Raw genomic sequence first — 12,746 nt, 5'->3', positions numbered from 1 at the left:
CATACAATCTGTGTCCAACAAGTTGTAGGTGCTGGTCTCATGCCTTCATACCCTAGCTGCCTCCTGTGTGGCTCACGTAGCTGCTCAGAGCAGGAGGAAGGTACCCCTTTCATTCCTTTCAGCAGGTTAGACTAGAGGAAAGCAACCTTGAACTTTTTCCACTGTAAAAAAAAGTCACACTCAAGAAGAAAGATCCCCATTCTCTGAAGCACTGGCTGTTCTTCCATGCTACCCTTATACAAGGTAGCCAGGTAAGTGCACTGTGTAGGAATATTTACTGGCTTTATGTTAGGACAGATGAGAGAGGAGATATGAGACACAACAGGATACTCCAGTGTCCCGTATCCACCCTGTCTGCCTGTCTGTCTTGGCAAGCAAGCAGGCCAGGTGGGGCACCCCCATCTCACCTGGCCCTCCCAGCCTTCTGGCTCTTCCCCCTCCTGCACGCCATGCTGCACAACAGATGCAGCTTCTGATGCCAGAAATAACAAGTTCTGGGGTGTTTGTGTTTATCTAGGATGCATGGAGAGGACACAGATGGGTCATTGCCCAGGACACAGCTGCAAGCTTTGCTCACCTTTGTGGCACCTCATCAAAAAGATGGGGGTGGCAGGAAGCTTATTTGCTCAGGCATTGTTTAAAACAAAAACCAAACAAAAAACTCCACAACCTACTAAATTAAAAACCCTAATTGTTCAAATTACTCTTTTCTCAAAGCCTAAGCATATTGTCAATAGCAGTGGTCACATTTCAAGTATATTTCCCTCATAGCTAAAATAACTCACTAAAGTAACCAAAAATAAAACTCGTGTTTCTTTTCAGGAGAGGCAACATCAAAGGGTCCTTTTGAGATATGTTTAATGGTCTTTTAGTGGAATATGTGAGTTAGAATAATACTCATTTGGAAAAAAAAAAACAAAATACCATTTCTTCTTGCTATGTATTAGCATCACACCAGTACAAGCACTTGCTATTTTTATTGCCTCATGCACTGAGGTGTTCTGCAATAAAAATACAGTGAAGCTATCAGAAAAGATACAAACATAACAAAATTACAATGAACATATTACTTCATAATATTACACTTGTAAAAGTTTATTTCTAAACTCTTAAAATTATTTTTTCTCAACCCGATTCAATACAGGAAAGCTAAAACACAATCCTAGCTGATGGAAAAGAGGTTGTAGTTCAAAGAATTCCATTCTAAGTAAATCAATGGAATAACAACATATCCAACTATGCTACCTATATATCAAATTTTTCTTCACAGATATTGTGCCCATGTTCTTCATAGTCTTCTCTAGTTACTATCATGTCTTCAAAATCATCATTTTCAGAAATGAGCTTTCCACCTTCCCAAGAATAAGTGATAGGGCTGTAAAATGAAGAAAGTTACTGTTACTCCTCCATAGATTCATTTAAAATAGAAATAAGCAGGGATGATTTCCAAGACTTTTCTTTAGCTCCACCTATTTAAACTACATTTTTGATTGCTACATCAAACCATCCAGCTCCAGAGAAGTTACGAGACAAAGTTTGAAACTGTAGCAGGGCTAGCTGACTTGGTTTTTAGAAAAGGGCCTATTTGAAGGCCGCTGTGAAGAGGGAATAACGTGGATATGCCTTTGTATTTACTTTGCACAGATATTAATTCTGTAATAGTATTTAAAAATACTCCTTAACAATACTTTTTAAAAGTAAGACTTTTTTGGCATATTCAAAATGTACTTGTTTTGTCTCCACTCCTTCTGCAAAGATGTTATCCCTTCCCAATCCATGAAGTAGTACATTAATCATGACATGGCAGCATTCAGATGCTGAAAATTCTAAGTAAAAGACTAAGTTCTAATCTTACATACTTACAATATAGTCTTATTTATCTGTTTACAGTAAAAAGGCTGACCATGAAAACACTTCCTTAACTTTATTGGGTAAAGTACATAGCAAGCAGGGGATCTCTAGTTTATTTGGTTTGTCTGAAAATACACTGATTTAAAACATCCTTCTTGCACTATTTTTGTTCACTTAACCTTTACCCAATATACCTTCTTAATCAGCAGAAGAAACCCTACTTTATTGTTTGTTCTGCTAGAAAGATAAAGCCCCTTCCATTTAGTAGTTTAGGACTTACTTTTCAGGAAGAACAACAGAAACATCATAGTCAGTTGGAGTGAGACATCTGACTTCAGAATAAACCCGATCTCTGAAGCCTGGAAAAAGGGTGTTTCCCCCAGTCAGAACTATGTTCTTGAAGAAATGAGGCTGCATTTCTGTAAAATAATTAAGTAAATCTGTAGTTAAGAGATGGAACATATATCTAAAGATGAAAGGTGGTAATTTGTCCAATTTTGTTACGAATTTGAACAGAAGTAAGAAATAGGCATACAAAAATTTATGATCATATAAGAAGCATATCAGTTAAATAGAAATATGAGAAGGTTTGTTCTCTATGTTCTCTCTGATTTCAGAATTTCGCTTTGATAACAACTGCTTTCTTGTGTTTACTAAATTTCACATTCGCCAACACAATTTCCCTTTCAAGAGGGATTTTAAGTGACACTTTTATATTAAGAGTACATTAATAGTCTAAATGCTGCCATACTTACATGGCATCATAAAACCTATGAAAATCTTCTTTGTAATAATAATAAAAATTACCTGTACATAATCTATGAAATGAAAGCCTTAGTATTACTTCTGACAAACAGCAGTCAGAAAGGTTTTACTCTTTGCTTCTTAAATTACTGACTTTTGGTCACTTTCACACCAAATGAAACCAAGCCATTACACCATCCCTCCTTCTCCCACCCCCCTGTCCTTTTCAAAATACTTTCAGGATATACCTTCAGGTAAATTCTGAATAGAATAAACAATGGCTTCAGGAATTCCCATCTCTTGAATACCAATATCCGAAGGATGGAAAAGTATTTCTGGAACTGCAAATCTTTCATTTGTTAGACGAAGTATTTGTTCACCAGTCTTGTATTTTCCACTTAACACCATCTCTTCCCTTGGCTAAATTAAAGACATGAATAATACCCACTGCTTAAGAAAAGAAATCACATTCTAGAATATTCAGCTGATCTATTTCATGTCCTGCAGAGGTAGGCAGTGTATGCTGCCATTGTCAAATTATCTATCAGCAAATCTTTTAAGAATAATGCATACCTGTGGTATTAAATCTGAAGTGACTTTGCTCTTACCAACTGCAGTTTTGCCCAAAGCAAAATAAAACTGCATGAGAGTGGCCTTAAACTAAAGGACTGCTTTCAAAACTATGGCTGGCTCAGTAAATGAGATAAAACTGTTAAATTGTCTTCTCTGGTATTTCAGGCTCTTCTATAACATGACTTTGAACTTTCAGCTTTATTTGGGTGTTTAAATGTAATTCATAGAAACTTACAAAAAAAACATCAAAGCAGAGAAAACATTTCCTAACTTAATGTTAAAAATCTTAATAATTATATGGATAAATTATATGACAGAGCACAAACAGAGAAAGCTACAACTGTTAAATAATAGAACATAAAATGTTATGCTGGAAAACAGTATTTTGTTGTCATCCCAACTTACTGAGGAAAAACGTTACCAATTAATGCATAGCAAGGAAGCTGTTACAGTACAGCATTAGAAAAAAGGGAGTATTTTTAACCTCTCCACTAGACTTGTGCAGGGAACAGTCAAAAAAAACTTCAGAACTATTATTACCTTACAAAATCCTTTTTTGATTGTGCTGAAGTCTGGCAAAACATAATCTACCATTACAGTATTTTCCTCTCCTTTCAATCTGAAAAAGAATGTGAAATTCAACAGAATAAAGGACAAGTTCTAAATTCCAACTATTTTATACTAACAGGACTTCTTTAACTTAACTGGAAAGTTTTCTGGTTAAGAGTATAGTTTTGTTTGTACAAACAGATTATTCTACATTTAATACCATCACATACATACTTGGCAATGTCCATGTCTTTGTAAAAGTCTTGAGAAACATAACACACATCTTCTTTCACTTGATTAATTACGTGTGTTTCATCCATAACATGCAGTTGCCTGTGAACAACAAAAACCAAAACCACAGAAGTCTGAGAATAATTAAGTGCTCCCTTTCCTGTCCAGTTTTCCTCTAGAACTGAGCAACCATTGTTTTTCAGCCACAGGATGCTACTGTCTCAATATCTAAACTTTCATTCAATTTACAAAAGCATTCCTGGCTTACTGGAGCTTAATATTGTCCTGTTTCAGTTCACTAAATACATCAACTTGCATTTGCCCACTGTCTTGCTAACAAGCACAGGGCCAGTAGCTCTTTGGTAAAGACCTGTACCTAGATAAAGTTCCAAGCTGAAGGATCCCAATGAAAGGTTGATCTTACTGCATTTTATTTGTGGTATTGCCACAATCAGTCAACAAACTGCCTGCTGATCTACTGAGACACCTCAGAAAATATGTTAAGACTTGTATAATTGTGAACACAGAGGTAATCCCAACAACTTCAAAAGCACTGGCACTTTGAAAAATAACAGCCTAATTCTTCAATCTTAATTTATCTTGATCCTAAGATCAAGATGGTAGCTAGCAGATTTTAATGGACAAAAAATTCCCTTCTTTAAATAGCAATTAATCTAAAATTCACAGAACTAGTAAGAATACCCCATAAACTTCTGGCTCATTTCATACCAAGTTTCAGAGTGAAAATTAGCATGCTTTACCTGTAAGAGATTATCTCCTTTAGATGGTTGGTTAAGAGTTTCCCTCCAACGTTAATCCTACAGGAAAAGAGTAACATGAGGAATTCTGTCATTATTACCTTAAGGCACAGCAAACAGTTCTTCTAGAAAATATATAGTGCAGTATACCTGATGATTGCCTCTTTTTTCTTTTTACTTCTGCAATAAGGTACAATGTGGGTAAAAGAGTATCCACTATCCACAATGATACAACACAGCTCAGATGGATTATCCCGGAAATACCTGTGTGCACTAAGAGCTCCAGCTGAAATACAAAAAATTTAATTCCATTTTTATATGAACATTTATAATTTACAGTGATATAAAGGTGTACTTGATTCATATTTTAAATGCCTTTGACAGACTTTCAAGACCTCAATACATAATAATACAGCCACTGCATTTATTAATTTTGGCAGTGGATAAAATTGTTATATATGGCCCTATTTAATTTTTTTCAGGAATTCCACTCCATGTTCCCATTTCCTCTAAAGTATAATCACACTGATCATGTTACAAACTTATCAAACTCATCTAAAGGAGTATCCTGTGTCCAGTTACCTGTCAGAAGGGTGGTATGGTTGTTTACACATTCCCTGTGAGACACAATACATTTCATAATTGCAATGCTGCATTTTATTTGCTAACAAATAACAAAACCAAACAAAAAAAAACAATTCTACCCCTCTAAAAAGAAAAGCTATCAAAGATTTCATGCAAAGTTTTGGTAGAATTCTTTAAATGCTATCCTCTTCCAAAATCCATCTATTACTTCTGTCATCCTTACTCTCCTCAAATTTCCTGTAATTATATACAATGACACTCTTTAGGAAGTAGTACAAGAGTACAGCTGGAATTTGTAAAAGAAATAATTTTAAAAATGTTTAATCCAGTTTTACTCAAGAGCCAAGAAGCAACTAAAGTAATATTTTTTACTATGTATATATGTGTGTGTGCATGTGTGCTTGCTTATTAATTTATTTAAAGAGTTGAGCTTCAAAATACATAAATGCAAACTGGAAGGAGACATACTCACCATTTACTCTAAGAACTGCCTGAAATTGATATTCTTCAAATAGAATTTCATTCATAGATTCTTGTATTGAAGTGAAGTTAAAATAAGGTTCGGTAATAATAATATTGGTATCTACAAAATCCACCTATCAAAAAACACATTAAGACTGTCATTGCATAAAATGTAAAATTAATAATCCCTTACCATCTTTTGCAGCAGTGGAAGATCATGTAAATCTGAAGACATGATTACCACTTACCATATCTGTTTGTAGAAGCTAGACTTAGAATGTTTTAGCTTTTTTAAAGGCTTCATGATTAGTGATACAAGTTTATTTAATTAATGGGTAAAAAACAGAAGAGAACACAACATTTTCATACATATCCTGATTCTGTTCCCATCCTTACAAACTGTAATCCAACATTTTATAGAGACACTACAAAGGAACACTACAATTTTTTATGTAAAATATTTTACACTAATCCTGTCAGCTACAGAAAATTAAGTGTTCTTGACAGCTCAGCACTTGCACCACAGACTACTGATCTAATAACCAAAGCCCTGTACAGTGAAGAATCAGTAATAAAATTCCCAGTGACCACTACTGAGGCCAGCAAAAGATCCTGGACTTCCCACATTTACCAATATCTCAAATACTCCTTTAGAGAAGACTTAATAGGGTCACTTCAACCATTACTGGATATGGCCCTAAAAACATTACCAGATATATCTCTCTGTAGTCTTCACTTGTGAAGAAGAATTAAAAACAAATTCTCAAAACCATGATTACATTGAATACAGTTCCAAAATTCAAATGAAATTTATGTATCAAAAGCCAGCACTTTCTATTTTAAATATAAAAATGTACAGAGATGTACATTTTCATATTTAAAAATGTAAGTTCATTTGCGGGATTACCTTCATTCTCAGTACACAAGTGTTAGAAAAAACTCAACAATTTCCAGAGAATGTAACATTTTTAAAAGAAAAAAACTAAAAGAAAATCTTAATACACTTCCTGTGCTAAATCCAGCTTGCGTGATATGAAAAAAATAAAGTATCAGATATTTATATTTTATACATTTAAGTTATTCAGGGGTAGAAAATGGCTAGCCAAAGGTGATTACTAAGTATGTATATATTTTGGCTTACTGACCCAGCTCATCCCTCCCTTTTACATTAACTGTTTCTTGATAGCTTAACTACATTGTATCTGTCTGTGATTATTTTTTATTAACTTGACCTCTTCATTATATTGATATGAATTTCTTATGTGAGCTGCACTCAATAACAGAACATACCTACAAAACTGAAAAATTTAATATTTTTCAAAATTCTACACCAGAACTCAAAAACATTTGCAAAAACTTAAATCCTTGTGATTTCTAATTGAAGGCACCTGTTCTAATTAATATTTGTTAATTCCATTAGTCAGTATTTAATCTCCACAAAATATGTAATTAAGAAAAGGCTCTTACTTGGTACATTTCTTTTCCAAAGAGATAATCCCAAACCTGTCTCTGAACATCCCAGTTCACCAAGTAACCCTGTAGGAATTTAGAAACAAATTTACACTATTTAGAAAAAACAAAATCATACTTTAAAAAAAAAGTCAACAACTGAGACTGGTAATATAAAAAATTTGAGAGTTAAAACATCTAAATTTACATTTTTAGGCTAATGTTTAGGATTAACAGCAGATTCTGGACAAGGGAATCGGGTGCAGTTCAACAGAAAGCACTAAGGTGGGTAGAACTGTTGATCTGCTGGAGGGTAGAGAAGCTCTGTAAAGATTTCTGCATGGGCAGGATTGATGGACTGAGGACAGTCTTATCATGTTCAGCAAGGCAAGGGTGGAGTCCTGCACTTGGGTCACAGCAACCCCATGCAGCACTGCTGGCTTGGGGCAGAGTGGCTGGGACATTGCTCAGGGGAAAAGGACCTGGGAATGCTGGATGGCAGCCATTGAGCATAAGCCAGAGTGTGCCCAGGTGGCCAAGAAGGCCAAGAGCATCCTGGCCTGGATCAGCAATAGTGTGGCCAGCAGGACCAGGGCAGGGATTGCCCTCCTGTGCCTGGCACTGGTGAGGCCATCCCTTGAATCCTACTTTCAGTTTTGGCTCCCTCCCAACAAGAAAGACACTGAAGAACAGAAGCACGCCCAGAGAAGGGCAACAAAGCTGGTGAGGGGTTCAGAAAAAATCCTGTGAGGACCAGCTGAGGGAGGCTGTCTAGCCTGGAGAAATGGAGGCTTCAGGGGGACCTTATTGCTCTCTGCAGCAACCTGAAATGAGGTTGTAGTGAGGTGGTGGTTGATCTCTCCCAGGTAACAAGTGACAGGACCAGAGGGAATGGCCTTAAATCGCACCAGAGAGTTTTAGATTAGAAACATTTTCTCACCAATAGGGCTGTCAACTACTGGCACAGGCTGCCCAGGGAACTGGCTGAGTCACCATCCCTGGAGGTATTCAGAAGATGTGCAGATGTGGCACTTAGGGACATGGCTAAGTGATGGGCTGGACAGTGCAGGTTAACTTTTGGACTGGATGATCTTAAAGGTCTTTTACAACCTAAACAATTCTATGACTGTTAACCTTCACACTGCTGACTGGTTCTTATATGATACTACATATAACCCCAAGGTATGGGGTTATATGTACAGTGTGAAAGCTATTCCTCAGAACAATTTACATTTGGCTTTAATATTAAACTGTAGATATGTTACTTACTTTCTGAAAGGGAAGAATATAAAAAAGACCAGAGGGATCCTTAATTTCATCCAGTTGATTTGCCGTAAAAGTTTTCAAGCGTGCAGTCTTTGACCTGAACTGACAGTTGGGAATAACGCTGGAAAAGATTGGGAAGTTTCCTATTCAACATGGTATGAGACAATTCACTTTCTTTACGCCTCTTTCATAAACAGTGCAATTTCAGTATTATTTTTGCTGATATATTTTGGCTTTAGTCCATTAACTGGAGCCAGTTGTGACGAAAATCTTTAATTTCTGACAACTCAAAACAAATGAAACACCTTCAGGAAAACCAAATTCCACCCCCACCTCCGCCGCACACTGCGCTGAGCTGCATCCGCCACCCCCTGCGGCGACAAGGGCTCTCCCCCCACCCCGGCCGGTGGGGCACGGTGTGACACAGAGCGACACGGTGTGACACGGAGGGACAGTGTGACACGGACACGGTGTGACACGGAGGGGCTCGGTGTGACACGGACACGGTGTGACACGGACACGGTGTGACACGGAGGGACGGTGTGACACGGAGGCGCCCGGTGTGACACGGACACGGTGTGACACGGACACAGTGTGACACGGAGGGCCCCGGTGCGCGGCGCGCGCCGCAGCGGGGCCGGCGGAGAGCGGCGGCGGCGGCGGAGCCGTGAGGGGACGCCCAACGCCCTCCCCGCCCCGTCCCGGCCCCTCACCTGACGTTGGCGTGGCTGTAGCCGATCTTGGCGTTGTAGGCGCCGTTATCCAGCACCAGCGTCGCCATGCTCCCCACGGCGCCACGGCCGCCGCCGTCCCAGTATTGATCCGCCACCGCCGTGGATCTCTACGCTGACCATAGAGCGGAGGAGCAGCGCGCGCGTGGCCGCGGGACGCGGGAGTGCCGGCAGCGCTCCGCCTCTGCCGCGGGGCGCGCGCCCTGCCGGTGACGCTGGCGAGGCTGCGGGAGCCATTGGCCGGGCGTGACCCGGCAGCGCTCGTCACACGGGTGGGCGGGGAGGTGACACGGCGTCACCGCCGACGGCGCACGGCACGGCAGGACGGCTGCCCGCCGCCGTCAGCCCCGCGGGGGCGGCACCGACGGCTGGGGGCAAGGCGGCGGTGGTTAGGGCGGGAGCCCGGTGTGGCGGTGGTTTAAAGTTACAGACTGCCTCGGTGACCCTGCCGGCTCGGGATGCTGCGGTGCGGGAACCCCGCGCCTCGGGATGCAGGTGATGAGTGACAGTCTCGCTGAGAAATGCACAGCATGGGCTGTGTAAGAATGTGACACAATGGAAAGGGAGACAACTCTAAATTCCATCATCATTATTTAACTGTTATTGAATCGCAGAATCAGTTCGGTTGGAAAAGACTTGAGATCACTGAGCTCGACCTGTAACTGAACACGATGTTTACTAGACCATGGCACTAAGTGCCATGCCCGGCCTTTCTTTAAACACCTTCGGGGACGGTGACTCCACCACCTCCCTGGGCAGTCCATTCCAATGTCTAATCACCATTTCTGTGAAACAATAACAACAACAAAGTTCTTCCTGGTATGCGACCTAAACCTCTGCTGGTGCAGTTTAAGACTAAGTTCTCTCATCCTGTCTCTGGTTGTTTGGGAAAAAAAAAAACCCAACTGGCTACAACCTTCCTTCATGTAGAAAGTCTTTCAAAGCATGCATAATTAACACTTTTATTTTATACAGTATGGAAGACAGTGCTATTGGAATTCTCAGTTCTGACCAGTTTTTGTTTTCCTGAAGTCTGTGTAATATAGCAGCACACACCTTTACAGAATCACAGAACCATAGAACAGCACCAGGTGGAAAGGTGCTGAAAGATCATCTGGCCCAACCTTTTGTAATAAAGAGAACCATGATGAGATAATCTAACACCCTGTCCAATACCATGTGGAAAACCTGCAGTGGGAACTCCCTGAGGAGAGGTTTTTGCAGTGATTGGTTGTTTGCACAAAAGTTCCCTATATCAAGACGAAAGCTCTGCTGGTACAACTTAACACTTGTTGCATTTTGTCTTCTTGTGAAGAGCCTCCATCATTGTAGACAATCTGTAAGTAAAATAATACTGTGATAAAGTCCCCCTGAGCTTCTCCAGAAAAAAACTAAGTCCTTCAGTGTGTGTTCTTGAGCCTCTGATCATTTTTATGGCCTCAGTTTGGATGGTCTCCAGTTGTCCACAATTTTTTTTGGAACTGCTGCAAGCAGAACCAGACACAGTACTCCAGGTGTGGCCTGAAATGCACCAAGCAGGGTGGGATGATCAAGTTTCTGTCCCTGCTAGCAATGCCCCCGTAAATACAATGCAGGATCTGCTTTGTGCTCCTTGCTGCAGTGGTGCACTGCTAAGTGCAGTTCAGCCTGATGTCCATCCAGACCCCCAGACCCTTTTCCACAAGGCTGTTTCCATGCCACACAGCTGTGAGCCTGCACCGGCCTCTGTGGGTATGTAATCTCAGGTGCAGCACCTTGCATTTGTCTTGGTGATGAATTTTGCTCTATTTATATGTTTTACTTACTATCACTAGTTCCTGTGTTGTATTCCAATAAAACATTGCAGTATTCCAGTAAAGAGCATTGCAGTTTTGTATTTGTGTGTAATTGACTTTCCTTAACTTAAAAATAACTGATGTGTGATGACTCTTCACCCTAACAAATAAAAAATGTTTTTCCACGAGCTAGGATGTTCATTGGAACACATGGCAATCTGCTTTTAGGCAAATCCTCTTTATGTGCTTGTGAAGGAAGTGTATCTTAAGGACAGCTTCCTTAATCCTGACCGTAGCAGATACATTATTTGATTCTTGAGGAGAGGTCACAGGAATTATCAGAAGCCTGTTTTTCACATTCAGGAGCTCCTGGGTGCTTTTTAAAGAACACTGTAGATTGTTTTCCTTCTTTGCCTAGTGACAGGTATACTCATAGTAAATTTTGAGTTTGTAATTAAAATCCAAAATACACAAAACATAGAATTGTAACAAATTTATTAGGTATTCAGTGTTAAAGAGAAACATAAAATACTACTCTTAAAATTGCATAAATTTTACTTTATCCTTTTACTAATATAAAGTTCTTAGAATAGTTGTTTAGATTCAAAAAGTCCTAATATCTATTGATAACTTTTGCCTTGTGAAAATAAAAGTGAAACCCAAAATTTAGTAAATGACTGTTTCCCTTCTAAGTACTAGCTCCAGCTCTATGAAGCTTCATCTGTTATCATCCAATGACTTGTGTTATTTGGAGTTACTTTTGCTTCTTTCTTTTTTTCTTTTTTTTTTTTTTTTTTTTTTTTTTTTTTTTGTTCTAGGATCTAGGACAAGTGCCAGGCTTTTAAGAGTTTACTTAGACTTATATGAAATGGTTGATATACATAAATATTTGAAATCTCTTCAAACTAAAGTTGGTGTATTTACTGTCACTGCTACTTGAGGGCAATTCATACATATATATTGAGATTTACACATTCACCCATATATTCCAATGGCACTTCTGATAAGACTTTCTGTTGTTGGAGTATGTAACACAGACCAAGTCAGCCACACAGCAAGGACACACAAATAGGTCTTTCAAAAGTCCATGTTGTAGCAAATCTTGTACATTGCCCCTTAAAATAGTGAGAATTGATGTTTTGTGATGTTCTTTGAATAAGGGTCTATCAGACTACTTAAGCCTTGTACATCTACATTTGAAGACAGACCATTGTCTTTTGCATTATCTATAAGAAGGCATGCCAGATTTCTCATTCTGCAAGTATGATACAAAGCGCTCACTGAAACTTAGCTCAAATTAACTACATCTCCTACTGCTTTATTTAATGGGAAAAATAATTTTTAAAAAATCACATTTTTGAAGTTGCTTGAGATCCTTTTGCATTATCTATAAGAAGGCATGCCAGATTTCTCATTCTGCAAGTATGATACAAAGCACTCACTGAAACTTAGCTCAAATTTAGTTTGTTCTCTTCCTACATCTCCTATTGCTTTATTTAATGGGAACAACAATTTTAAAAAATGTTCTGAAGTTGCTTGAGATCCAGTTGGTTTTGGTTTTTTCCTCTCAACTCCATTCCAGTTTTTACAGTTAAGAAATCCCCAAGAACACATGAAACTGAGAGTGTCAAACTCTGCACACCCTCTACAAAGCACAGGTGCTCCAGCCTGTGGGAACAAGCAGCCTCAGAATGACTGAATGATGCCAAGTACAGAATTTCCAGGTTGTTTAGAGCATCCAAAAAAAGATTACCTCAAGGAAGAAGTTACTG

The 12,746-nt window shown here is 39.1% G+C and overlaps 1 protein-coding gene across 1 annotated transcript; it reads right to left on the bottom strand.

The window, feature by feature from the left end:
• Nucleotides 1–958: 958 nt before the first annotated feature.
• ACTR6 (actin related protein 6) lies at nucleotides 959–9,450 on the bottom strand. Its single transcript, XM_039704182.1, has 11 exons — nucleotides 9,182–9,450; nucleotides 8,472–8,589; nucleotides 7,221–7,289; nucleotides 5,764–5,887; nucleotides 4,857–4,992; nucleotides 4,710–4,766; nucleotides 3,952–4,050; nucleotides 3,709–3,787; nucleotides 2,844–3,015; nucleotides 2,132–2,270; nucleotides 959–1,375 (listed from the first exon to the last, which is right to left on the bottom strand). The coding sequence occupies exons 1-11, from the start codon at nucleotides 9,247–9,249 to the stop codon at nucleotides 1,246–1,248; spliced, it is 1,191 nt and encodes a 396-aa protein (XP_039560116.1). The 5' UTR covers nucleotides 9,250–9,450; the 3' UTR covers nucleotides 959–1,245.
• Nucleotides 9,451–12,746: the final 3,296 nt, after the last annotated feature.

The sequence above is a fragment of the Passer montanus genome, unplaced genomic scaffold (genome assembly GCF_014805655.1).
Source record: "Passer montanus isolate IOZ18808 unplaced genomic scaffold, ASM1480565v1 scaffold17, whole genome shotgun sequence".
In the NCBI taxonomy this organism is placed as follows: Eukaryota; Metazoa; Chordata; class Aves; order Passeriformes; family Passeridae; genus Passer; species Passer montanus.
Note: the sequence above shows the minus strand (reverse complement) of the source record. Positions and strands in the feature narration are given on the sequence as shown.

What these genes read in the sequence shown, in the direction of transcription:
- ACTR6 (XM_039704182.1), bottom strand. Translation starts at nt 9,249, where the DNA reads ATGGCGACGCTGGTGCTGGATAACGGCGCCTACAACGCCAAGATCGGC. An exon ending in AAAAAAGAGGCAATCATCAG is followed by an intron (nt 4,767 to 4,856) that starts GTATACTGCACT and finishes CTTTTCCTGTAG; the next exon opens with GATTAACGTTGGAGGGAAAC. An exon ending in TCTGTTGTTCTTCCTGAAAA is followed by an intron (nt 1,376 to 2,131) that starts GTAAGTCCTAAA and finishes TTCATTTTACAG; the next exon opens with CCCTATCACTTATTCTTGGG.